The sequence below is a fragment of the Bombina bombina genome, chromosome 5 (genome assembly GCF_027579735.1).
Source record: "Bombina bombina isolate aBomBom1 chromosome 5, aBomBom1.pri, whole genome shotgun sequence".
Classification (NCBI taxonomy): domain Eukaryota; kingdom Metazoa; phylum Chordata; class Amphibia; order Anura; family Bombinatoridae; genus Bombina; species Bombina bombina.
In genome coordinates this window covers 600,323,954-600,351,330 of record NC_069503.1, presented here as the reverse complement: position 1 = coordinate 600,351,330, position 27,377 = coordinate 600,323,954, and the positions used below count along the sequence as shown (strand labels likewise).

At 43.6% G+C, this 27,377-nt stretch overlaps 1 protein-coding gene across 1 annotated transcript in view; it reads right to left on the bottom strand.

The window, feature by feature from the left end:
• Positions 1-27,377, bottom strand: part of CUL1 (cullin 1) — a 275,965-nt gene that overhangs the window by 103,152 nt on the left and 145,436 nt on the right. Inside the window, exons 10-14 of the mRNA XM_053715813.1 lie at positions 21,810-21,917; positions 21,625-21,731; positions 21,467-21,515; positions 20,366-20,497; positions 1,698-1,815 (exon numbers count right to left, since the gene is read on the bottom strand). Of these exons, the coding sequence (XP_053571788.1) occupies positions 1,698-1,815; positions 20,366-20,497; positions 21,467-21,515; positions 21,625-21,731; positions 21,810-21,917 (514 nt within the window). The remainder of the gene's footprint in view (positions 1-1,697; positions 1,816-20,365; positions 20,498-21,466; positions 21,516-21,624; positions 21,732-21,809; positions 21,918-27,377) is intronic.

Sequence of the window (27,377 nt, the reverse complement as noted above, 5' to 3'; positions counted from 1 at the left end):
TCCCGGGATGAAAGGTCTGCCTGCTCAGAAAATCCAATTGCCAGTTGTCCACCCCTGGAATGTGGATGACAGATAGAAGACAATTGTGAGATTCCGCCCACTGTACAATGTGGGTCACCTTCTTCATTGCCAACAAACTCTGAGTCGCTCCTTGGTGGTTGATGTATGCCACTGAGGTGATATCTGATTGGAATCTGATAAACTGGGCCAAGGCTAGTTGAGGCCAAGCTGTCAAGGCATTGAAGATTGCACTCAACTCTAAGATGTTTATGGGAAGAGAAGACTCCTCTCGAGTCCAAAGGCCCTGAGCTTTTAAGGAGCCCCAAACTGCCCCCCAGCCTAACAGGCTGGCGTTCGTGGTCACAATCACCCAGGAAGGTCTCAGGATGCATGTACCCCGAGAGAGATGATCCTGCGAAATCCAGCAATTGAAAATTAGATTCTCCTGCAGTGATTAGAGATCCTCTCCTTTTCTCAGACGATCGTCAAATAAACAAGCCGCAACAGCCTAGGCTCATGGACTAACGAAGCTCCGCTGTTCATATGAACAAAGCAGAAGAGCGGAGAGTCACGTGAGCGGACTAAGTAAAAAGAAACTGCGCCACTGATTAAAAGCGCATGTTTCTTGAAAGTCTTAAACAGAAAATAAAAGGGATCAAGTAAAGTTTCTATCCCTTAGCTTATAATAAAAAGATAAAGATAAAACCCCTTATGAACCTTTCAGCCAGTCTCATGTCTCAATTTAAAGGGTAACTTATTAACCCCTTAAGTCTCACTATATTAACCCCTTAAGTTTCACATACATAAGTGTCTGTAATGCTGCCCAATTTTATTTACCCCAAATAAAAAAGGATAGATTATGTCCCAAAGAATGACCCACTTGAGGAATTAACCTCCAAAGTGCTGTCCTTAAGTAACTAGAAGGCAAAGGCACTTACCTGTGGATTCAGCTGCAGGGCAGAAAACAGCTACAGTACTTAGGTGTGAGACACTCCACTCTGTCAGGGACCTGTAGAGAAAGAAAAAACAGAGTAACCAACCCTGGTTTTCTACAAAGGGGTAGCAATGGTGTTAGAAATAAAGAAAAGACCACTTTGCCGCATTCTAACTGCTAAAAGCCACCATTACTCTTACTAAAGAGACATGGACACAGCTTGACCCCAATCCTTGCTTGCAGGGAAAAGTACCTATTAAAGGATTAAAATCTTCAGACACCAACTTTGTACAGCCTCCTGATGATAGAGGCAAAGAATGACTGGGGGTTATGGGTAAGTTAAGTGACACTTAAAAGCTCTGCTGGGGTGCTCTTTGCCTCCTCCTGCTGGTCAGGAGTTGAATATCCCACTAGTAATTGGAAAGAAATTGTGGACCATGCCATAGGAAAGAAAAGCTTTTAATATTTTATATACAGAATATATTTATTTACATAACCCATTTTAAACTTCCCACAACCGACAATGGCTGGCTTTTGACCACTGCAGGAGTACACAATCTCTGTACAAATAAATTACATAAATTACCACCTAAATGTATCTGCTATGTGGCTTGTAACACCAATTCCTCCCTAGTTATTTCTTAGGTCATCAACTTTCATACTGACGTGTTACAAGGTCGATTAACATAGTAAAGTAGATTTGTATACTGTAACCTCTAAGAAATGAACTAGGGTAATTTCAGCGCAAAGGGTTAGTACTTACAGTCTAGAGGCTCTGAGTTGGTCAAGTGCTTTTTGAATTGTTCATTCAGGTCCTTACTGACACCTATGTCTTGAAACATTCTCTGTAGCTTCGATGTATACTCAAAACCACAGGCTTGCTGTAATAAGAATGCACATTTTCAATTACATTTATAAGATGACTTGCAGTATGGCTTAAAAATAAAACATTTTAAGCAGCATGGATAAAAACTGTAAAAGAATACATTCTTTAAAGGGACAGTCAAGTCCAAAATAACCTTTCATGATTCAAATAGAGCATGTAGTTTTAAAAACTTTCCAATTTACTTTTATTACCAATTTTACTTTGTTCTCTTGGTATTCTTAGCTGAATGCTAAACCTAGGCAGGCTCATATGCTAATTTATGAGACCTTGAAGGCCACCTCTAATCTGAATGCATTTTGACAGTTTTTCACCACTAGAGGGCATTAGTTCATGTGTTTCATATAGATAACATTGAGCTCATGCACATGAAGTTACCTAGGAGTCAGCACTGATTGGCTAAAATGCAAGTCTGTCAGAAGAACTGAAATAAGGGGGCAGTTTGCAGAGGCTTAGATACAAGGTAATTAATATAACTGTGTTGGTTATGCAAAACTGGGGAATGGGTAATAAAGGGATTATCTATCTTTTTAAACAATTAAAATTCTGGTGTTGACTGTCCCTTTAAGTTCATTACAGGAACAAGTTAAACATACACTGTCAAAAAACCCTGACAGCAGCAACTTAAAATAAAGTAAGCAAGAAACAAAGACTTCCTCAAACAATAGCAAAATAAAATGTATTCCTGTTAAAGGGATAAAAAAAGGTTAACATTAAAATTAATGCATTTATATTTTAAATAGAAGCATTTACTTCTATTAGCAAAAATGCTTCAAGTAAAAGTTATTACTTTTTCAGCAGCACACACACATATGCTACGCATGACTAGAGAATCAGGTTCAAACACCATGCCTGCTCAGAGCTGGCAGTGGTGTGTACTGCGTCAGCAAAGACTTAATTTGTGTCATACAAGTCACAGCAAACTCTCTGCGAAGGTGTCATGTTTGAATGCTGGTGCAGGAGGCCCAATAGCACATCCTGCTTAAAGTGAATGTAAGCTTGACTGCATTCGGTAACGTCATAACTGAGTTTACAAAATAAGGCAGACTTTCATTCATAATTTTTTTACATTTTATTATTTCTTACAAATTCTACCTTTTTATGTTCCAACGATTAGCGCTGTTCCTCCGCCTACCATACTGGTTACTTGAATGACAGATGAGGAATATTCAATAGACTAATCATTTTTCCCTCCCCCCTTCAATGACACGTCACGCAATAATTATGCTCATACGCTAATGTAAATTTTTCAGATTAAATTTACATGCGCGTTCATGAGACGCGCATGCTCTATAGGGTTCACATTGAAACAATCAGCTAAAGCATACTATTATACATTAAATTAGTCAAAGTAAGTTACAGCTTCTATCCTAGCGAAGCCCTAAAATCAAGTATAATATTGATATAATCGCCATCCAAAAAAATATATTTTGTTTGTAAATGCTTTATTTTATTAACATAATGAATTATGTACAATAGAATTATTAATTACATTTATTAGAAAATAGATATTTTTTAATCAGATTATTTTGTCTATGCACATTTCCATCAGGGGGAGGGGAGTCCACGGCTTCATTCATTACTATTGGGAATTAAGAACCTGGCAACCAGGAGGAGGCAAAGACACTGCAGCCAAAGGCATAAATACCTCCCCCACTTCCCTCATCCCCCATCTGCCGAGGGAGGAACAGTAGGAGAAATATCAGGGTATAAAAGGTCCCAGAAGATGATAAATTTAGGTCTGCCCAACGGAGCTACGGGCGGGAGCCGTGGACTCTCCTCCCCCCGATGGAAATGAAATTATCAGGTAAGCAAAATTTATATTTTCCATCTAAAGGGGAGGAGAGTCCATGGCTTCATTCATTACTATTGGGAACATATACCCAACCTCTAGAGGACACTGAATGAAACCGGGAGGGTAAAAGGCGGACCCTAATCTGAGGGCACCACAACCTGCAAAACCTTTCTCCCAAAAACAGCTTCCGCAGAAGCAAAAACGTCAAATTTGTAAAAAGTTGTAAAAGTGTGTAAGGAGGACCAGGTAGCCGCCTTACAAATTTGCTCCATAGAGTCCTCAATCTTGAAGGACCAAGACAAAGCCACAGCTCAAGTGGAATGAGCCGTGATCCTCTGAGGAGGCTTATGTCCTGCTGTCTCATAAGCCAAGCAACTCAAGCTGCTCAACAAAAAAGAGAAAGTAGCAGCAGAGGCCCTATGCCCCTTGGGCTTTCCAGAAAACACCACAAAATGAGATGTAGACTGTCTGAAATCCTTTGTAGCCTGAAGATAAAACTTCAAGGCACGAACCACATCTAGGTTATCAAGTAACCTCTCCTTTGAAGAAGAAGGGTTAGGACACAAACTATTTCCTGATTGATGTTACGGTTAGACACCCCCTTGGGGAGAAACCCCAAACCAGTGCGAAGTACAGCCTTATCCGCATTAAACACCAGATAAGGAGGATCACTTTGCAAGGCAGCTAGCTCAGATACTCTGCTTGCCGATGCAAAAGCCAACAGGAAGAGAACCTTCCAGGACAGAATTTTAATGTCCAAGGAAAGCATAGGTTCAAACGGGACCCTCTGCAAAACCCTCAGGACTAAGTTTAAGCTCCAAGGCAGAGCCTACTGTCTAAAGACAGGCCTGATTCAAGGTAGAGCCTGAACAAAAGATTGGATGTCAGGAAGCTCAGCGAGTCTCCTATGCAACAAGACTGATAATGCCGGAATCTGTCCCTTTAAGGAACAAGCGGCAAGACCCTTCTCCAAACCATCTTGGAGAAAGGACAGCATTCTGTATACCTTCACCTTATGCCAAGGATATCCATGCTTCTCACACCAGGACAAGTAAGTCCTCCACACCTTATGGTAGATGCGACGAGTGACTGGCCCAGAGAAGGCCAAGTCTTCCGAGCATTGTAGATTGCTCGTAGTTCTAGGATGTTGAACGGAAGGAGAGACTCCTCCCTGGACCACTTTCCTTGTGCCATCCTGGCACCCCAAACAGCTCCCCAACCTGACAGACTGGCATCCGTGGTCACAATCTCCCAGGACGGTCTCAAGAAGGATGTCCCCATGGACAGTTGCTCCAGACGAATCCACCAAGAAAAGGAGTTCTGAGTCCGAGCATCCAGGGATATCAGCTGAGATAGATCTAAATGATTGCTGTTCCACTGTCTCAACATGCAGAATTGAAGAGGTCTTAGGTGAAACCTGGCGAATGGGATGACATCTATGTTTGACACCATGAGACCTATCACCTCCATACATTGAGCCACCGAAGGGCTTGAGGAGGACTGAAGGGCTAGACAGGTGGACGCAAGCTTCCTGCGCTGCTGATCTGTGAGAAATATCTTCATGGACATGGAGTCTATTATCGTGCCCAGAAACTCCACCCTGTTGATGGGAACCAGGGAACTCTTTCCTGAGTTGATCTTCGAACCGTGAGAAGAGCCCTCAAATGATCCTCTGCGAGGCTGAACGATGGCGCCTGAACCAGGATGTCGTCCAGGGAAGGCGCCACCGCAATGCCCCTGGATCTGGCCACTGCGAGCAGCTCCCCCAGAACCTTCATGAAGACTCTCGGGGATGTCGCCAGAACAAAAGGAAGGGCCACAAACTGGAAGTGTTGGTCCAGAAATGCAAATCTTAGGAACCTGAAGCGGTCCCTGTGGCTTGGCACATGAAGGTAAGCGTCCTTCAAGTCTATAGTCTTCATGAACTCTGTCCCTTTTGAACTAGGGGCAGAATAGATCTGATCATTTCCATTTTGAAAGATGGAACACTCAGAAACTTGTTTAAACACTTTAGGTCCAGAATCGGGCAGAACGTGTCCTCCTTTGGAACCACAAAAATGTTGGAATAGTACCCTAGACCTCTCTCTGCTAGGGGTACTGGGACGTTAACCCCGCAAGATCTCACATACTCTAGAAAGGCCTCTCTCCTCTCTGGTCTTGAAGAACAGTTTGACAGGAGGAATCTGCCCTCGGGCGCATGGGATCTGAACCCTATCCTGTAACCCTGGGAGACCAGTTCTAGAAACCAAGGGTCCTGAACATCCTGCAAACATGCATCTGAGAATAGAGATAATCTGCCCCCTACGTGATCCGGAGACTGGTCGGGGGCCGCCCCTTCATGCCAATTTAGTCTCAGCAGGCTTCTTGCTCTGCTTAGAATTGTTCCAAGATTGAGCCGGCTTCCAAGATCCCTTGGACTGGTCTGCTTTGACGGCAGGCTGCTGGTGCTGGGCCTTGTCCGCACGAAAGGGTCAAAAAGTAGATCCTTTAGGCTTAGCCTTCTTATCTTGCGGAAGGAAAGCTCCCTTGCCTCCCGTAACCGTGGATATAATCGAATCCAAATCCTGGACCGAACAGGATCTTCCCTTGAAAAGGCAAGGACAACAGCCTCGCCCTTAGAGGTCATGTCCGCAGACCAAGATTTTAGCCACAGAGCCCTGCACGCTAAAACAGAAAAACCTGACACCTTAGAATTCAGGCAAAAATATTTGCATATTGGCATCACAGATGAAAGAATTGGCGACCTTCAGCGCCTTAATCTTCTCCTGTATCTCGTTGATGATGTCTCCCCCTCGACCATTTCACATAAAAATTTTGCAGCTCCAGCGACCACCGCAACTGGCTGAAAAACAACCCTGTGTGCTGAAACATCTTTCTCAACATGTTTTCCAACTTTTTATCCATGGGCTCTTTAAACGACGAACTATCCTCGAGGGGAATAGTTGTCCGCTTCTCGAGCGTAGAGATAGCTCCATCCACCTTAGGGATGGTCCCCCACAGCTCAAGCTGAGAGAGTCAGGAACGGGGAACAGTTTTTTAAAGGAAGAAGATGGGGAAAAGGAAGAACCTAATCACTCCCATTCATTCTTAATATTAGTCATCTTAACGGGAACAGGGAACGACTGAGGTACTACCCTGTCCTTGTATACCTTGTCAAGCTTAGGAATCGCAGGTTCCTCCGGTATCTTAGGTTCTGGAACCTCCAGAGTAGCAAGCACCTGCCGTAGCAGAAAGTGCAAATTCTCCATCCTAAACCTATAACCAGGCTCCTCCACTGCTGGAGGTTTAGATGACATGTGCCAGCGCCATAGATATGGCCATGCGGAACCGTGTCGTAACCTCTGAAGGAAACAGGCCACCTCCCGGAGAAGGAGTAACGGCCATAGGGACACTTGCTTGCGTACCAAAAGAAGAAGGGACATGGAATCCTCAGAGGCGGATGGCTAAACGCACTCTACATTCCATGATTTGGGGGAAGAGAGTACTCTGGAACGGCAATCGAAACATAACTGATGGGCATGGATAACCCAGGCCATTTCATACTCCTCACAAGACATATACTCAGAGTCGGAGATGTCAGTCTCTAAAAAATCAGAATCCTCCATAACTTGGAGATTGCAAATATGGACTAAAGCTTAACTGCACCTTACAACCCAAATGGTTGGGGCACTCACCACCTCTTGTGAACCAAACAACTAACAGACTCTCTCCGTCACCACATGGTCAGGGTACGGAAATAGAATTACGTGACCACACCCGGTCACGAGGTGCACCGCGTAAGTCAGCAAAAATGGCGTGCCAGCCCAAAAGGACCGCACAGTCAGTTAAGGCCGTTATGTTCCAAATAGCCATGAGCTCAAGCATCACTACACATTAGCAGACAGATCACATAACATGATTAAAGTCCCCCCTGTTCAATTACCCCCCACAGAGATATTAACCCTAGATTCCATTTTAAGATAAAGGAGTCCCAATGAGACCCTGACTTCTTTCGTTAACATTACATTCACCTATCGAAATAAAATGAAACAATCTTACCGGAATCTGCACCGTGGAACAGGAATACGGCTCTTCATGTGTGACAGATAGTAGCATCACTTCTGACATGGACTTGAGTGAATAAAGACAGGCTGTGAAACTCGTCAAAGCTGATTGCCAAGGAGCTGTCGGGATGGTTTTGCAGAGACGACACTCCCTGCATCTCCGGACTCTAACTTTTATCCATGCTCTCACTGAGAGGCTGACAGGATTACTTAAAACTCCAGCCCCATTTCAAAGAGTGCTACCCTCCATAAGAGACTATCTTCAATCTTCTGACACTTCTCTGCCAACCTCCTGTGACGAAAGGTAAAGAATGACTGGGGGATGAGGGAAGTGGGCGAGGTAATAAATCCTTTTGATGGAGTGTCTTTGCCTCCTCCTGGTGGCCAGGTTCTGAATTCCCAAAAGTAATGAATGCAGCTGTGGACTCTTCCCATTTAAGAAGAAAAAGTCTTTTAGATAACATAGGTAGGAAAATTAAACCTATGAGAGACGAAAGAAAACATCTCAATATAAACTATATTGCAAAGAATAAGGATCATAAACAAAATAGGGTCCTGAGGGCACTTAAATAGCTAAGAATTTTACAAGCTACAAACAGTAAATCTCCTTGCAGAGTTCTTTTGAAGAGAGACTGGACATTTACATAAAATTGCCACCAGATGGCCGCAAAAAACAGGAGATTTCAGGAGAAACCCAGTCAAAATAAAAGTGCATTCTAATGAACGTAGGAAAAACATTATTAAATATGTTCATGCCAACACAGAAGCTCTTCCTATAAAAGTCAAAGACTAGTACTAAAGAAACTTACAATATCCAAAAATAAAGGGCTTAAATGCCCCTATCAAGGATTTAATGTTCTTGAATTTAACCTGAGAACATATTTAGACACGCAGGCATTGTTATATATCCGTAGTGCAGATACCACACACTTCATATTTCCCATACCCTGAAAAAAGGGAGGGATTACAGAAGTAAACTATAGAGCCAGGTTAGAGCTTAACACTAACAGCTCTACAACAAAATTAGCTCTATGAAAAAGATCCCTTCAAACAGAGATGACAAATGCCAAACGTACCACCGAAAATAAACTGAGTGGTCCTTAGTATCAACAAACAATGGCCGAATAAAATACATACGCATCAAGAAGTCAGGAAACCACATGGTGTCAAGTCCGACAAGATCTATGTTCACACACAAAGCAGTCCAGCCGCGATTGTAAACCACAGAGGGAGGAAGCAATGCTAGGAAAAAAGCCTAAGCTGATTACAGCCGTAACTCCATAAAAGCAGGCGCACATACTAAACTGCACCATCAACGATCCTGACCCTCTAAATTGTCATTCTGCCAAGGGAACAAGGAATAGTAGGAGAAATATCAGGGTATAAATGGTGACAGAATAATATTTAAATGTAGGTCTGCCCACCGGAGCAGTAGACTCTCCTCCCACAGATGGAAATTAAATTATCAGGTAAGCATAATTTATATTTTCCATCTTAATGGGAGGAGAGTCCACTGCTTCATTCATTACTTGTGGGAACAAATACCCAAGCTCTAGAGGACACAATGAAAAAAAAAACAGGAGGGTAAAAGGAGGCAGACCCTATACTGAGGGCAACATAGCCTTCAGAACCTCTCTCCCAAAAACAGCTTCAGTCAAAGCAAAAAAATCAAATTTGTAAAACTTTGTAAAAGTATGTAAGGAGGACCAAGTAGCCGCCTTACAACTCTTCTAAACGGAGGCCTCATTCTTAAAGGCCCAGGAAGAGGCCACAGCTCTAGTGAGCCTCTGGGGAGGCTTATGTCCCGTTGTCTCATAGGCCAAACCAAAAATGCTCCTCAACCAAAAGGACAGAGAAGTGGAAGAGGCCCTCTACCCCCTACACTTCCCTGAATACACCACAAATAAAGAAATCTTTTGTGGCCTGAAGATAAAACTTCAAGGCTCGAACTACATCCAAGTTATGCAGTAACCTTTCCTTAGACGAAGGGGAGTTAGGACACAAAGGAGGAACTACTATCTCCTGATTGATGTTACGATCTGACACCACCTTGGGAAGAAATCCCAACCCAGTGCGAAGCACAGCCTTATCAGTTTGAAAAGCCAGGTAAGGGGGCTCAGATTGCAAGGCCGCCAACTCGGAGAATCTGTGAGTCAATGCAATAGCCAGAAGAAACAGAACCTTCCAGGAAAGAATCTTAATGTCAAGCGCATGCATAGTCTCAAACGGAGCCCTCTGCAACACCTTAAGAACCAAATATAAACTACAAGGAGGAGCAGAATTTCTAAAGACAGGTCTGATTCTAGACTTTACAAATGACTGAATATCAGGAAGCTCCACTAGCTTCTTGTGTAACAGCACCGATAACGCAGAAATCTGTCCCTTTAAGGAACTGGCGGCATGAGCCTTATCCAGTCCATCCTGGAGAAAGGCCAAAATCATGGATACCCTAACCTTGTTCCAGGGATATCCACCAGGATAAGTAGGTCATGCACACCTTATGATAGATGCTACGAGTGACCGGCTTCCTGGCCTGGATGAGAGTATCAACTACTCTCTCAGAAAAACCTCTCTTGGCCAAGACTAGGCGTTCAATCTCCACGCAATCAGCCTCAGAGAATCGAGACTTTGGTGTAGAAAGGGACCCTGAACCAGCAGGGCAATCTCCATGGAGGGGACAATGACATCCCACCAGATCCGCAAACCACAATGGAGCAATCAGAATGGTTGAAGCTTGCTCCAGTTTGATGCGGGCCACCACTCGAGGAAGAAGTGGCAACGGTGGAAAAATGTAAATTGGGTTGAACACCCAAGGCACAGCTAAGGCATCTATCAGCTCTGCCTGTGGGTCCCTGGACCAAGACCCGTATCTGGGTAGCTTGAAGTTGAGCCTGGACGCCATGAGGTCTATATCCGGCGTCCCCATCTGTTGCATATCTCCGCAAACACCGGGATGGAGAGACCATTCCCCTGGATGAAACGACTGTCTGCTGAGAAAATCCGCTTCCCAGTTGTCCACACCCGGAATGTGGATCGCTGAGAGCTAACAATTGTGAGTCTCTGCCCAATCCAGAATCCAAGATACTTCCCCCCGAATGGTTTATGTAAGCCACAGAGGTAATGTTGTCTGACTGTTGCCCTCAGAGCGTTGAATATCGCTCAAAGTTCCAGAATATTTATGGGTAGATTCGCCTCCTCTCGATTCCACTTGCCCTGTGCCCTTCTGGCACCCCAAACAGCTTCCCATACTGACAGACTTGCCTCCGTCACCACAATCTCCCAAGATAGCCTCAAGAAGGATGTCCCCTTGACCAGCTGTCGCGGACGGATCCACCAAGAGAGGGATTCCCTCAATCAGTTGTCTAGAGAGATATGTTGGGATAGATCTGAGTGATCACCGTTCTATTGTCTCAACATCCATAACTAAAGAGGTCTGAGATGGAACCTGGCAAAAGGAATGACATCTATGCTGAATACCATGAGCCCAATCACCTCCATACACCTCGTCACAGATGGTCTTGAGGAGGTCTGAAGGGCAAGGCAGCTGGACGCAATCTTGGAACGTCGCTGCTCTGTCAAAAATATCTTCATCGATATGGAATCTATTATCGTACCCAGGAACTTCACCCTGTTGCCGGGAACCAGTGAACTCTTTCCTTTGTTTATCTTCCATCCATAGGATCGAAGGAGATAAAGAAGAGCCCTCGAGTGGTCCTCCGCGAGATTGCAGGACGGAGCCTGAACCAGAATATCATCCAGATAAGGAGCCACCGCAATACCTCTGACTCTTGCTACAGCGAGCAGCGCCCCCAGAACCTTCGTAAAGACTCTTGGGGCGGTCGCCAGACCCAAACGGTAGGGCTGGAAGTGTTGGTCCAGAAACGCGAATCTTAGGAACCTGGCGTGGTCCTTGTGGATTGGCACGTGGAGATAGGCATCCTTCAAGTCTATTGTAATAAATTGCCCCTCGAACTAGGAGCAGAATCGATCTGATCGTCTCCATTTTGAACATTGGGACTGAAAGAAACTTTTTTAGGCACTTTAGGTCCAGAATTTAGGTCCTTCTTTGGGACCACGAAAAGGTTTGAATAGTACCCTAGACCCCTTTCTGCTAGAGGTACTGGGACAATTACTCAGAAAAAAGAGAGATCCCTCACGCACTCTAGAAAGGCGTCTCTCTTCTCTGGCCTTGAGGATAGGTTTGACAAGAGGAATCTGCCCCTGGGCGGATGAGTCCTGAACCCTATCCTGTAACCCTGGGTGATAACCTCCAGAACCCAAGGATCCTGTATGTCTCTCATCCAGGCCTCTGCGAACAGAGATAGTCTGCCCCCTATGCGATCCAGCGATGGATCGGGGGCCGCCCCTTCATGTTGACTTTGTCTCTGCAGGCTTCTTGCTATGCTTGGTCTTGTTCCAAGAGTTAGCAGAATTCCAAGATCCCTTGGACTGCTCGGTCTTCGCAGCAGGATGCTGGCGTTAAGACGTCCTAACGAAAGGGACGAAAAGTAGAACCCTTAGGCTTATTCTTCTTATCCTGCAGAAGGAAAGCACCCTTGCCTCCCGTGACCGTGGATATGACAGAGTCCAGGCCTGGACCAAAAAGGACTTTCCCCTGAAACGGAAGGGATAGTAATCTAGACTTGGAAGTCATGTCAGCAGACCACAACATTAGCCACAGAGTCCTACGGGCTAAAACAGAGAAACAAGATGTCTTGGCATTCAGGTGAATAACCTGCATATTTGCATCACAGATAAAGGCATTTGTGACCCTTAAGGCCTTAATCTTTAACGGTATCTCCTTGAGGGAAGTCTCCACCTCGACCATAGCTGACAGTGCATCACACCAATAGGTAGCCGCTCCAGCCACCGCAGCGATTGCCACTGCCGGTTGGAAAACAAACCCTGTGAGTTGGAACATCTTTCTCAACATGAATTTCAACTTTTTATCCATGGGCTCTTTGAGCAACGAACCATCCTCGAGGGGAATAGTCGTACCTTTAGCGAGCGTGGAGATTGCTCCATCCACTTTAGGAATAGCACCGCATAGCTCAAGCTGAAAGTCCGGAACAGGGAAAAGCTTTTTACAAGAGGTAGAAGGAGAAAAAGCTTCATGCAACTGGGCAGCGATATCTGGCAGCCACAAGGCCCCTCCCGCGGGAGGATTAGTAGGGCCTTGGGAAGCTACATGTGTAATCTGAGATAAATGTTGGGAACGCACCTCGCGGTATGGAGAACCCTCAGAGGTCGACAGCTCAGTAGTACTACTAAATAACATAATTTATGCTTACCTGATAAATTTATTTCTCTTGTAGTGTGTTCAGTCCACGGGTCATCCATTACTTATGGGATATATTCTCCTTCCCAACAGGAAGTTGCAAGAGGATCACCCAAGCAGAGCTGCTATATAGCTCCTCCCCTCACATGTCATATCCAGTCATTCGACCGAAACAAGACGAGAAAGGAGAAACTATAAGGTGCAGTGGTGACTGGAGTTATAATTTTAAAATTTAGAACCTGCCTGAAAAAGACAGGGCGGGCCGTGGACTGAACACACTACAAGAGAAATAAATTTATCAGGTAAGCATAAATTATGTTTTCTCTTGTTAAGTGTGTTCAGTCCACGGGTCATCCATTACTTATGGGATACCAATACCAAAGCTAAGTACACGGATGATGGGAGGGACAAGGCAGGAACATTAAACAGAAGGAACCACTGCCTGTAGAACCTTTCTCCCAAAACCAGCCTCCGAAGAAGCGAAAGTGTCAAATTTGGAAAATTTGGAAAAAGTATGAAGTGAAGACCAAGTTGCAGCCTTGCAAATCTGTTCAACAGAGGCCTCATTCTTAAAGGCCCAGGTGGAAGCCACAGCTCTGGTGGAATGAGCTGTAATTCTTTCAGGAGGCTGCTGTCCAGCAGTCTCATAGGCTAAACGTATTATGCTACGAAGCCAAAAAGAGAGAGAGGTAGCCGAAGCCTTTTGACCTCTCCTCTGTCCAGAGTAAACGACAAACAGAGAAGAAGTTTGTCTAAAATCTTTAGTTGCCTGTAAGTAGAACTTCAGAGCACGGACCACGTCTAGATTATGCAAAAGACGTTCCTTCTTTGAAGAAGGATTAGGACATAATGATGGAACAACAATCTCTTGATTGATATTCCTGTTAGAAACAACCTTAGGTAAAAACCCAGGTTTAGTACGCAGAATTACCTTGTCTGAATGAAAGATCAGATAAGGAGCATCACAATGTAAGGCAGATAACTCAGAGACTCTTCGAGCCGAGGAAATAGCCATCAAAAACAAAACTTTCCAAGATAAAAGCTTAATATCAATGGAATGAAGGGGTTCAAACGGAACACCCTGAAGAACTTTAAGAACCAAGTTTAAGCTCCACGGAGGAGCAACAGCTTTAAACACAGGCTTAATTCTAGCCAAAGCCTGACAAAAGGCCTGGACGTCTGGATGCTCTGCCAGACGTTTGTGTAAAAGCTGAAATCTGTCCCTTTAGCGAACTAGCGGATAAACCCTTTTCTAAACCCTCTTGTAGAAAAGCTAATATCCTAGGAATCCTAACCTTACTCCATGAGTAACTCTTGGATTCGCACCAATATAAATATTTACGCCATATCTTATGGTAAATTTTTCTTGTCACAGGTTTCCGAGCCTGTATTAATGTATCAATAACCGAATCCAAAAACCCACGCTTTGATAGAATCAAGCGTTCAATTTACAGGCAGTCAGCCTCAGAGAAATTAGGTTTGGATGGTTGAAAGGACCCTGAATTAGAAGGTCCTGCCTCAGAGGAAGAGACCATGGTGGACAGGACGACATGTCCACTAGGTCTGCATACCAGGTCCTGCGTGGCCACGCAGGCGCTATCAGAATTACCGATGCCCTCTCCTGTTTGATCCTGGCAATCAGCCGAGGTAGCAACGGAAATGGTGGAAACACATAAGCTATGTTGAAAACCCAAGGGGCTGCTAATGCATCTACCAGCACCGCTCCCGGGTCCCTGGACCTGGATCCGTAACAAGGAAGCTTCGCGTTCTGGCGAGATGCCATGAGATCCAGATCCGGTTTGCCCCAACGACGAATCAGTTGAGCAAATACCTCCGGGTGAAGTTCCCACTCTCCCGGATGAAAAGTCTGGCGACTTAGGAAATCCGCCTCCCAGTTCTCTACGCCTGGGATGTGAATCGCTGACAGGTGGCAAGAGTGAGACTCTGCCCAGCGAATTATCTTTGAGACTTCCAACATCGCTAGGGAACTCCTGGTTCCCCCTTGATGATTGATGTAAGCCACAGTCGTGATATTGTCCGACTGAAATCTGATGAACCTCAGCTTTGCTAACTGAGGCCAAGCTAGAAGAGCATTGAATATTGCTCTTAATTCTAGAATGTTTATTGGGAGGAGTTTCTCCTCCTGAGTCCACGATCCCTGAGCCTTCAGGGAATTCCAGACTGCTCCCCAGCCTAGAAGGCTGGCATCCGTTGTTACAATCGTCCAATCTGGCCTGCGAAAGGTCATTCCTTTGGACAGATGAACCCGTGACAACCACCAGAGAAGAGAATCTCTGGTCTCCTGGTACAGATTTAGCAAAGGGGACAGATCTGAGTAATCCCCGTTCCATTGACTGAGCATGCATAGTTGCAGCGGTCTGAGATGCAGGCGCGCAAATGGCACTATGTCCATTGCCGCGACCATTAAGCCGATTACCTCCATGCACTGAGCTACTGATGGGCTTGGAACGGAATAAAGGACACGGCAAGCATTGAGAATCTTTGATAACCTGGACTCCGTCAGGTAAATCTTCATCTCTACATAATCTATAAGAGTCCCTAGAAAGGGAACCCTTGTGAGTGGGAACAGAGAACTCTTTTCCACGTTCACTTTCCACCCATGTGACCTCAGAAATGCTAGAACTATCTCTGTATGAGACTTTGCATTCTGAAAACTTGACGCTTGTATCAGAATGTCGTCTAGGTACGGAGCCACCGCTATGCCTCGTGGTCTTAGTAAAGCCAGAAGTGAACCCAGAACCTTCGTAAAAATTCTCGGGGCCGTGGCTAACCCGAAGGGAAGAGCCACAAACTGGTAATGCCTGTCTAGAAAGGCAAACCTCAGGTACCGATAATGATCTTTGTGAATCGGTATATGAAGGTAAGCATCCTTTAAGTCCACCGTGGTCATATATTGACCCTCTTGGATCATGGGTAGGATGGTTCGAATGGTTTCCATCTTGAACGATGGTACCCTTAGGAATTTGTTTAAGATCTTTAAGTCCAAGATTGGTCTGAAGGTTCCCTCTTTTTTGGGAACCACAAATAGATTTGAGTAAAATCCATGTTCCTGTTCCGATCGCGGAACTGAGTGGATCACTCCCATGATTAAGAGGTCTTGTACACATTGAAGAAATGCCTCTCTCTTTACTAGGTTTGTCGATAACCTCGAAAGATGGAACCTCCCTTGTGGAGGAGAAGTTTTGAAATCCAGAAGATATCCCTGAGATATAATCTTTAACGTCCAGGGATCCTGCACATCTCTTGCCCAAGCCTGGGCAAAGAGAGAAAGTCTGCCCCCCACTAAATCCGTCTCCGGATAGGGGGCCCTGACTTCATGCTGTCTTAGGGGCGGGAGTAGGCTTTCTGGCCTGCTTGCCCTTGTTCCATGACTGGTTGCCTTTCCAACCCTGTCTGTAACGAGCAGTAGTGCCTTCCTGTTTTGGAGCGGAGGAAGTCGATGCTGCTCCTGCCTTGAAGTTACGAAAGGCACGAAAATTAGACTGTTTGGCCTTTGGTTTGGCCCTGTCCTGAGGAAGGGCGTGGCCCTTACCTCCCGTAATGTCAGCAATAATTTCCTTCAAGCCGGGCCCGAATAAGGTCTGCCCTTTGAAAGGAATGTTAAGTAGCTTAGACTTGGAAGTTACATCCGCTGACCAGGATTTAAGCCAGAGCGCTCTGCGCGCCTGTATGGCGAATCCGGAATTTTTAGCCGTAAGTTTGGTTAGATGTACTACGGCATCTGAAACAAACGCATTAGCTTGCTTAAGGGTTCTAACTTTGCTCAAGGCCTCATCCAACGGCTCTGTGCGAATCGCCTCTTCCAGAGACTCAAACCAGAATGCAGCTGCGACAGGCGCAATGCATGCAAGAGGCTGCAATATAAAACCCTGTTGAACAAACATTTTCTTAAGGTAACCCTCTAATTTTTTATCCATTGGATCTGAGAAAGCACAGCTATCCTCCACCGGGATAGTGGTACGCTTGGCTAACGTAGAAACTGCTCCCTCCACCTTAGGGACCGTCTGCCATAAGTCTCGTGTGGTGGCGTCTATAGGGAACATTTTTCTAAATATCGGGGGAGGGGAAAAAGGCACACCGGGTCTATCCCACTCCTTACTTATAATTTCTGTAAGTCTTTTTGGTATAGGAAAAACGTCAGTACACACCGGTACCGCATAGTATCTATCCAACCTACACAATTTCTCTGGAATTGCCACCGTGTCGCAATCATTCAGAGCCGCTAATACCTCCCCTAGTAACACACGGAGGTTCTCAAGCTTAAATTTAAAATTTAAAATTTCTGAATCCGGTCTCCCCGGATCAGAACCGTCACCGACAGAATGAAGCTCACCGTCCTCATGTTCTGCAAATTGTGATGCAGTATCAGACATGGCTCTCGTGTCATCAGCGCGCTCTGTCCTTAACCCAGAGCTATCGCGTTTGCCCCTTAATTTGGGCATATTATATAATACTTCTTTCATAACATTAGCCATATCATGTAAAGTGATTTGTAAGGGCCTAGATGTACTAGGTGTCTCAATCCTACGCATCTCCCGAGCGGGAGACGCAGGTACTGACACGTGAGGAGAGTTAGGCGGCATAACTTCCCCCTAGTTGTCTGGTGATAGCTTCTTTATCGGTACAGATTGACTTTTATTCAAAGTAATATCAATACAATTGGTACACATCGTTCTATTGGGCTCCACATTGGCTTTTGAACATGATGAACAAACAGTTTCCTCTTAATCAGACATGTTTAAAACAGACTTAGCAATGAAACTAACAAGCTTGGAAATCACTTTCAATAAGTTTACAAGCAATATAAAAAATGCTGCAGCGCTTCAAAAATACAGATATAATTAAACAATTCTTAACAAGAAGTGTATTATTTGCAGAGGATTGCACCCATTAGCAAAAGGATGATTAACCCCTCAATACCCAAAACGGATAAAACAGATATCAATTAAGATTTAACGCTTTTAATCACAGTCAGCACACTGTCACAGATCTGCTGTGACTGATTACCTCCCTCACAAATGAAATTTGCAGACCCCTGAGCACTCTAGAGACGTCCTGGATCAAGGAGGAAGAAGCAGGAAGACTGTGCAATAATTTTAACTGCGCAATAAGGCGCTAAAACAAGGGCCCTCCCACTCCAATCACAACAGTGGGAGCCCTGATATAACGGTTTCCTATCCAACCTACATGCAGAAAAATATGTTAGCCATGTGGAAAAAAATCATGCCCGAAGCGATTTATCACCAAAGTACCTCACAAAAACGAATAACATGCCAGTAAACGTTTTATTAAAAAACAACATTTTTCAATGTCATGCAAAGCTATCACTAAGCCTGCTACCAATCGCTACCACTGCAGAGAAGGCTTAAGTATTATTTCAGTGTTAACAGTATTTTCTCAGTCAAATTCTAGTCCCTAGAATATAACTCGACTGCGCATACATTTATCAGCCTGATACCAGTTGCTACTACTGCATTTAAGGCTGTACTTACATCATACGGTAACAGCAGTATTTTCTTAGTCAATTCCATTCCCAGAAAATAAAGTACTGCACATACCTCATTTGCGGAGGACCCCGCATGCTATTCCCAGTTTCTGAAGTTACCCCACTCCTCAGAATGTCGAGAACAGCCAGTGGATCTTAGTTACGCCTGCTAAGATCATAGAAAAAAAACGCAGGCAGTTTCTTCTTCCAAATACTGCCTGAGATAGAAAAACAGCACACTCCGGTGCCATTTAAAATAACAAACTTTTGATTGAAGAATAGTTAAGTAAAAACTTCAGCTCCTCTCGCGACCTCCTTCTTTGTTGAGGGTTGCAAGAGAATGACTGGATATGACATGTGAGGGGAGGAGCTATATAGCAGCTCTGCTTGGGTGATCCTCTTGCAACTTCCTGTTGGGAAGGAGAATAAATCCCATAAGTAATGGATGACCCGTGGACTGAACACACTTAACAAGAGAAATCTTATTCTTCTTAGTTATTATAATTTTATCAAAGCACGTGGAACACAGTTGAGCAAGCGGTTCAACCTGTACCTCCTCACAATAAACACAGGTATTAGATTTAATTAAAGAGGGAGTATCCTCTATCATATCATAGTCCTCCATAGCTTGCGCCTTTAATAAGGACTGAGATAGAATAAATGGCACCTTTATACACCAATGGCCGGGGCACTCATCACCTCCTATGACCCGGACCACAGAGAAATCGATAAGTCTCCCACAAAAGCCGATCAGGAAAGAGGAAGTTGAAGAGGCCACACCCGGTCACATGGAGTGCCATGCAGTACCGCCCCTGCACTATAGAGAAAACGAGCCAAAAGGCCTGCGCCTATCTTCACCTGAATGTTCACATATTGCTAGAGCCTCCTCTCACACATGACATAGCATTAACACAAAAATATTATGCATAAATCCCCCCCTGTTCAATAATCCCCTTTCCAGGGATATTAACCCTTGATTCTATCAGATAAAAAGGAGAAACTCTGTCTTCTTGCGTTATCATATGTGAATAAATTAAATGATCTTACCAGAATCTATGCCGTGGAACAGGAACATTGCCCTTCAAGTGTGACAGGTTAGTAGCATCGCTCCTGACATGGACTTGAGAGAATAAAAGCAAGCAGCAAAACTCGTCAACGCCGATTGCCCAGGAGCTGTTAATATGAGTCGGGATGGTTTTGCACACTCCCTGCATCTCCGCACTCTAACTTTAATCCATGCTCTCACTGAGAGGCTGACAGGATTACTTAAAACAGCAGTCCCATTTTGAAGAGTACTACCATCCATAAGAGACTACTCCAAATCTTCCAACACTTCTCTGCCAACCTCCTGTGACAAAAGGCAAAGAATGACTGGGGGATGAGGGGAGTGGGGAAGGTATTTACACCTTTGGCTGGGGTGTCTTTGCATCCTCCTGGTGGCCAGGTTCTTATTTCCCACAAGTAATGAATGAAGCAGTGGACTCTCCTCCCACAGATGGAAAAGAAATTATCAGGTAAGCATAATTTATGTTTTTTCCCTTTTATACTAGATAATCTATTATCTCATACGTGTCTCTCTGACCCTCTATTACATTAATGTGAGCTAGTTCTTATGATGCATCCTGCCGCTTCAGGGCCTACGGCAGTTCTGTGGTACACTATTCACTAAATGTGCTTCTCTTTGCTGCAGGGTGTAGCTTGAATGAATGAAGCAGTGGACTCTCCTCCCATTAAGATGGAAAAGCCGAATTCTAATGGCAAAAATGAGGGACATGAAGAGGAACAGTTTGAAGTGTGTAGCAATCTCCCAGATAACTGTTGTGATTAACTAGAGAAATATGTATTAAATTATATACAGATAAAACAAAAATAATAATAAACTAATTAAAAAATAAATAAATGAGAAAGTCCTGAGATGACACTTACCTTAAGTTTGGATATCATGCTTGCTTCTGCATCATCACTTGCACTGTTTTGGTGCACCAACCGTTTTGCAAGCATCTTTGCATAGAATTTCTGAAACACATCCTTGTCTTCTATGTATTTGAAGACCACCATCTGAAAATGGAATAAAAATTATCCTGACTTACAAACAAAGAATAAAGCTTATACCAGTCACTACCTAAATGCAGAATACAAATCCATCCGAGGCACACAATTAGTTTTATAACAGACTAGGATAGGTACATTTAATAGACTGTAAACCTCAATGATGAGAACCTTGTGTTTATACTACACTCCTCAATTGCTAAATATACACGATAAAGGGACACATTTTTGTCTTTCATGATTCAGTGCATATAATTCTAAATAACTTTCTAATTTACTTCTATTATCAAATTTTTCTAATATCAAATTCTTTTGGTATCATTCGGTGGAAGGAGCAGCAATGCACTACTAGGCTAGCTGAACACATCAAGTGAGCCAATGACAAGAGGCATATATGTGCAGCCACCATACAGCAGCTAGCTTCCCATTAGTGCATTGCTGATCCTAGGCCTACCTATGTATCCTTTACAACCTTGGATACCAAGAGAACAATGCAAAATTAGATAACAGAAGTAAATTGGAAAGTTTTTTTAAAATTACATGCTTTGTCTGAATCATGAAAGTTGAATTTTAAGTGTATTATGTTTCTTGATAATGCAGTAAACTAGGAGCTATTCTTTGTCTAGTTCTGCTTAACCTGTTAGCGCTTTTATAAATAAGATGCAAACAGTAGAAAAGTACTGCTCTACATGTTCCCAAAAGTCTGTAGTTATTGCGCCGAGTGCTAAGCACTTTGTTTTTAAAGCACAGTTTATTGACCTGTGGCATTTATGTTCCTACTAGCATTTATATATAAACAAATGAAAGGAGCTACTGTTTATTAAGTAGTAAACACTTTTCATTACATAAGACTTGTAAGAGCTATTTATGTAAATATATATGAAAAGGCCAATGAAAAACACCCTTTTAGTGCACGATAATAATAATAATTAAAAACCACACACAGCTACTTTTAGACCACTATGTCTAGCAACTCACCACTTGGTTAAGTGTATCTTCCAGCTCTGCTTCCTCTGGATTCTTGGAGCTATGACAAACAAAATAAGCACATATAAATAGATGTACACTGCTCTTCTGTGCAACACCGTGCATGTAACTAAACACAAGCAACTGTGTGTTTTCACAAATGTCCTTACCTTTTCTTTAACAGAGAGTCACAATACCGGGCAAGCAGCTCTGGAGACTTGCTGGAAGATTGGGCCATTTTTGTCACAGCATTGTTGTTTATAAATCGACCACAAGCCTAATGTAGGAAGCAACAACAATGTGTAGGAAATCTTTAAAATAGGTGAGTAAACACTCATATGAATACTGTGCTTACCTTATCTAGTGCCGCCACAAACCCAGCATCGTTGTTAAACGCAGACATAACTAGTGCATTGTATTTTTTGTGAACATCCAAAACAGTCTGTACATACATTTTGGGATCCTGAAGAAAAAATGCCAAATATAATGAGCTATTTGTGATAAAGCTGCACTTTAAAATGTATACGTAATACAGCCTAAAATGGAGACTGATACTTCATCAGGTTAGTTGAAATGAACAAGTCATTTTTATGTTTTTCTTCTTAAAAGGGAAGAGCACACAGCTGCATTAGACAGTTTAATAAAAATGTGGTTTCCTTCCTTGCAGTTCTGTTGACTAACCCAAGTATATCAGTATTTTTATTAAGCATATGCAGGGATGATAAAGCTAGTGACTATCTCACAAGCTATATTTGCAGTAGAATGGCACTCATAATATCTACTAAATACTAAAGCATTCATCTCATGTGCAGGTAATAGGCAGGATCAAACTAGAAATGCATAAACAAACATATTTACTGCTCTACACTGCGCACAAGATGATTGACCAGAAGGAACGCTATTCCCACCTATTTTAAAAGGGACATGAAACCCAAATTTCTTTGTTCATGATTCAGATACAGCATACAATTTTAAACAACTTTCCAATTTACTTATTTAATCTGCTTCATTCTCTTGGTATCCTTTGTTGAAAAGCAAGCCTAGGTGAGCGGAGAGCTTGCTGCTGATTGGTGGCTGCACATATATGCCTCGTTGTTGGCTTACCAATGAGTTCAGCTAGCTCCCAGTAGTGCACTGTTGCTCGTTCAAGAACAATACCAAGAGAATGAAGCAAAATCAATAATAGAAGTAAAAATTTGAAAGTTGCTTTTTAGCTATATGTTTAAAGGGGATAAGTTGGAAGGTTTTTTTCTGCCAAATTATAAATGGAAATGTCTAAAAGATGGAATGAAGACTAGATGCTGCAGACAATACAACAAGGAGGTTAAGATACTTGGCGTATACACAATCCGGATCAGAGATCATATACTTGTGAATCAAAAGCTTATAAGACATTCTCAAAAATAGATATGTTATTTTTAACTAGATATTTAGTAAATAATATAGAGTTTCAAAAGTGGATGAGAGGAAAGTGGAACGAGTTTGCTCTATATAATAGGTTATATAAAGAAAAGGTAGAAATATTCTGGGAAACGGCAAAAGCATTTTTCCGGGGTGAAATCAAAGCCTGGCTTATTAAAAGAAGTAAGCGCTTGAAATCTAGAGAACTTCAATTGTCTAAAACCTTGAAAAAACAAAATTTATGCTTACCTGATAAATTTCTTTCTTTTGCGATGTACTGAGTCCACGGATTCATCCTAACTTGTGGGATATTGTCCTTCCTGACAGGAAGTACCAAAGAGAGCACCACAGCAGAGCTGTCTATATAGCTCCCCCCTTAACTCCAACCCACAGTCATTCGACCGAAGGCCAAGGAAGAAAAGGAGAAACTATAAGGTGCCGAGGTGACTGAAGTTTACATAAAAAAATACTGTCTGTCTTGAATAGACAGGGCGGGCCATGGACTCGGTACATTGCAAAAGAAAGAAATTTATCAGGTAAGCATAAATGTTGTTTTCTTTTGCATGATGTACCGAGTCCACAGATTCATCCTAACTTGTGGGATACCAATACCAAAGCTTTAGGACACGGATGAAGGGAGGGACAAGACAGGAACCTAAACGGAAGGCACCACTGCTTGCAAAACATTTCTCCCAAAAATAGCTTCCGAAGAAGCAAAAGTATCAAATTTATAAAATTTTGAAAAGGTATGAAGCGCCTTACAAATCTGTTCAACAGAAGCATCATTTTTAAAAGCCCATGTGGAAGCTACCGCTCTAGTAGAATGAGCTGTAATCCTTTCAGGAGGCTGCTGTCCAGCAGTCTCATAAGCCAAACTGATGATGCTTTTCAGCCAAAAGGAAAGAGAAGTCGCCGTAGCCTTTTGACCCCTACGCTTTCCAGAATAGACAACAAACAAAGAAGATGTTTTCCGAAAATCTTTGGTTGCCTGCAAATAAAATTTCAAAGCACGAACCACGTCCAAGTTGTGCAACAGACGTTCCTTCTTACAAGAAGGATTAGGATACAGAGAAGGAACAACAATTTCTTGATTGATATTCCTGTTAGTAACAACCTTAGGTAGGAACCCAGGCTTGGTACGCAAAACCACCTTATCAGCATGGAACACAAGATAAGGAGAGTCACATTGTAATGCAGATAGTTCAGAAACTCTTCGAGCTGAAGAGATAGCAACTAGGAACAACATTTTCCAAGATAAAAGCTTAATATCTATGGAATGCATGGGTTCAAACGGAACCCCCTGAAGAACTTTAAGAACTAAATTTAGACTCCATGGCGGAGCAATAGGTTTAAACACAGGCTTAATTCTAACTAAAGCGTGACAAAAAGCCCGAACGTCTGGAACATCTGCCAGACGCTTGTGCAACAAAATAGACAGAGCAGATATCTGTCCCTTTAGGGAACTAGCTGATAATCCTTTCTCCAATCCCTCTTGGAGAAGACACAAAATCCTAGGAATCCTGATTTTACTCCAGGAGAAGCCTTTGGATTCGCACCAAAAAGATATTTATGCCATATCTTATGATAAAGTTTCCTGGTAACAGGCTTTCGAGCCTGAATCAAGGTATTTATGACTAACTCAGAGAAACCCTGCTTTGATAGAATCAAGCGTCAGTCAGTTGCAGTGAAATTAGATTTGGATGCTTGAATGGACCTTGAATCAGAAGGTCCTGTCTCAATTGCAGAGACCATGGTGGAAGGGATGACATGTCCGCCAGGTCTGCATACCAAGTCCTGCGTGGACACGCAGGTGCTATCGAAATCACTGATGCTGTCTCCTGTTTGATTCTGGCAATCAGACGTGGAAGGAGAGGGAAAGGTGGAAACACATAAGCCAGGTTGAACGAACAGGGTACTGCTAGAGCATCTATCAGTACAGCCTGAGGACCCTTTGACCTGGAGCCGTAACAAGGAATTTTGGCGTTCTGACGAGACGCCATCAGATCCAACTCTGGTGTGCCCCATAGCCGAACCAGCTGAGCAAACACCTCCGGATGGAGTTTCCACTCCCCCGGATGAAAAGTCTGACTACTTAGAAAATCTGCCTCCCAGTTCTCTACACCTGGGGTATAGATGGCTGACAGATGGCAAGAGTGAGCCTCTGCCCATTGGATTATCCTTGAGATCTCTATCATCGCTAAGGAACTCTTTGTTCTGCCCTGATGACTGATATAAGCCACAGTCGTGATGTTGTCTGACTGAAACCTGATGAATCTGGCCGAAGCCAGCTGAGGCCATGCCTGCCTGGAGAGCATTGAATATCGCTCTTAATTCCAGAATATTTATCGGTAGGAGAGCCTCCTCCCGAGTCCACAAACCCTGAGCTTTCAGGGAATTCCAGACTGCACCCCAGCCCAGAAGACTGGCGTCTCTCGTCTCTATAACCCATTCTGGCCTGCGGAAACACATTCCCTGGGACAGATGATCCTGTGACAACCACCAAAGAAGAGAGTCTCTGGTCTCTTGATCCAGATTTATCTGAGGAGATAAATCCACATAATCCCCATTCCACTGATTGAGCATGCATAGTTGCAGTGGTCTTAGATGCAAGCGAGCAAACGGAACTATGTCCATTGCCGCTACCATTAGTCCGATTACCTCCATACACTGAGCCACTAACGGCCGAGGAATGGAATGAAGAGCTCGGCAGGTGGACAAAATCTTTGATTTCCTGACCTCTGTCAGAAATATTTTCATGTCCACTGAGTCTATCAGAGTCCCTAGAAATGAAACTCTTGTGAGGGGGGAAAGAGAACTCTTTTTTTTACGTTCACTTTCCACCCGTGAGACCTTAGAAAGGCCAACACTAAGTCCGTGTGAGACTTTGCTAGTTGGAGGCCGACGCTTGAATTAGAATGTCGTCTAGATAAAGAGCCACTGCTATGCCCTGTGGCCTTAGAATCACCAGAAGGGACCCTAGCACCTTTGTGAAGATTTGCGGCGCCGTGGCCAACCCGAAAGGAAGAGCCACAAACTGATAATGCTTGTCCAGAAAGGCGAACCTGAGGAACTGGTGATGATCTTTGTGGATAGGAATGTGCAGATACGCATCCTTTAAGTCCACGGTGGTCATATATTGACCCTCCTGGATCAATGGTAAGATAGTCCGAATGGTCTCCATCTTGAAAGATGGAACTCTTAAGAATTGGTTTAGGATCTTGAGATCCAGAATTGGTCTGAAGGTTCCCTCCTTTTTGGGAACTAACAGATTGGAGTAGAACCCCTGCCCCTGTTCTGCTTTTGGAACTGGGCAGATCACTCCCATGGTAAAAAGGTCTTCTACACAGCGTAAGAACGCCTCTCTTTTTGTCGGGTTTACAGACAATTGAGAAAGATGGAACCTCCCCCTTGGAGGGGAATCCTTGAAATCTAGAAAGTATCCCTGGGTTACAATTTCTACTGCCCAGGAATCCTGAACGTCTCTTGCCCAGGCATGAGCAAAGAGAGAGAGTCTGCCCCCTACTAGATCCGGTCCCGGATCGGGGGCTACCCCTTCATGCTGACTTAGTGGCAGCAGCAGGCTTTTTGGCCTGTTTACCCTTGTTCCAAACCTGATTAGGTCTCCAGGTTGGCTTGGATTGAGCAAAGTTCCCGTCTTGCTTTGCAGCAGGGGAAGAGGTAGAGAGACCACTCTTGAAGTTTCGAAAGGAACGAAAATTATTTTCTTCTTATTTGACTTATCCTGAGGGAGGGTATGACCCTTCCCTCCAGTAATGTCTGAAATGATCTCTTTCAATGCAGGCCCGAATAGGGTCTTACCTTTGAAAGGGATGGACAAAAGCTTAGATTTAATGACACATCAGCTGACCAGGACTTAAGCCATAACGCTCTACGCGCTAAAATGGCAAAACCTGAATTCTTAGCCGCTAATTTAGCAAGATGAAAAGGGGCGTCTGTAATAAAAGAATTAGCCAACTTAAGAGCCTTAATACTGTCCAAAATATCATCTAGTGGGGGTCTCCATCTGAAGAGCCTCTGCTAGAGCCTCAAACCAAAAGGCAGCTGCAGTGGTTACAGGAACAATGCATGCTATGTGTTGAAGACGAAAACCTTGATGAACAAAAATTTTCTTTAGGAGACCCTCTAATTTTTTATCCATAGGATCAATGAAAGCACAACTGTCTTCAATAGGTATAGTTGTACGCTTAGCCAGGGTAGAAATAGCTCCCTCCACCTTAGGGACCGTCTGCCATGAGTCCTTCATGGTTTCAGAAATGGGAAACATTTTCTTAAAAACAGGAGGGGGAGAGAACGGAATACCTGGTTTATCCCACTCCTTAGTAACAATGTCCGAAATCCTCTTAGGGACCGGAAACACATCAGTGTAAACGGGAATCTCTAAATATTTGTCCATTTTACACAATTACTCTGGAACTACAATAGGGTCACAATCATCCAGAGTAGCTAAAACCTCCCTGAGCAATAAGGGGAGGTGCTCTAGCTTAAACTTAAATGCCGTCAT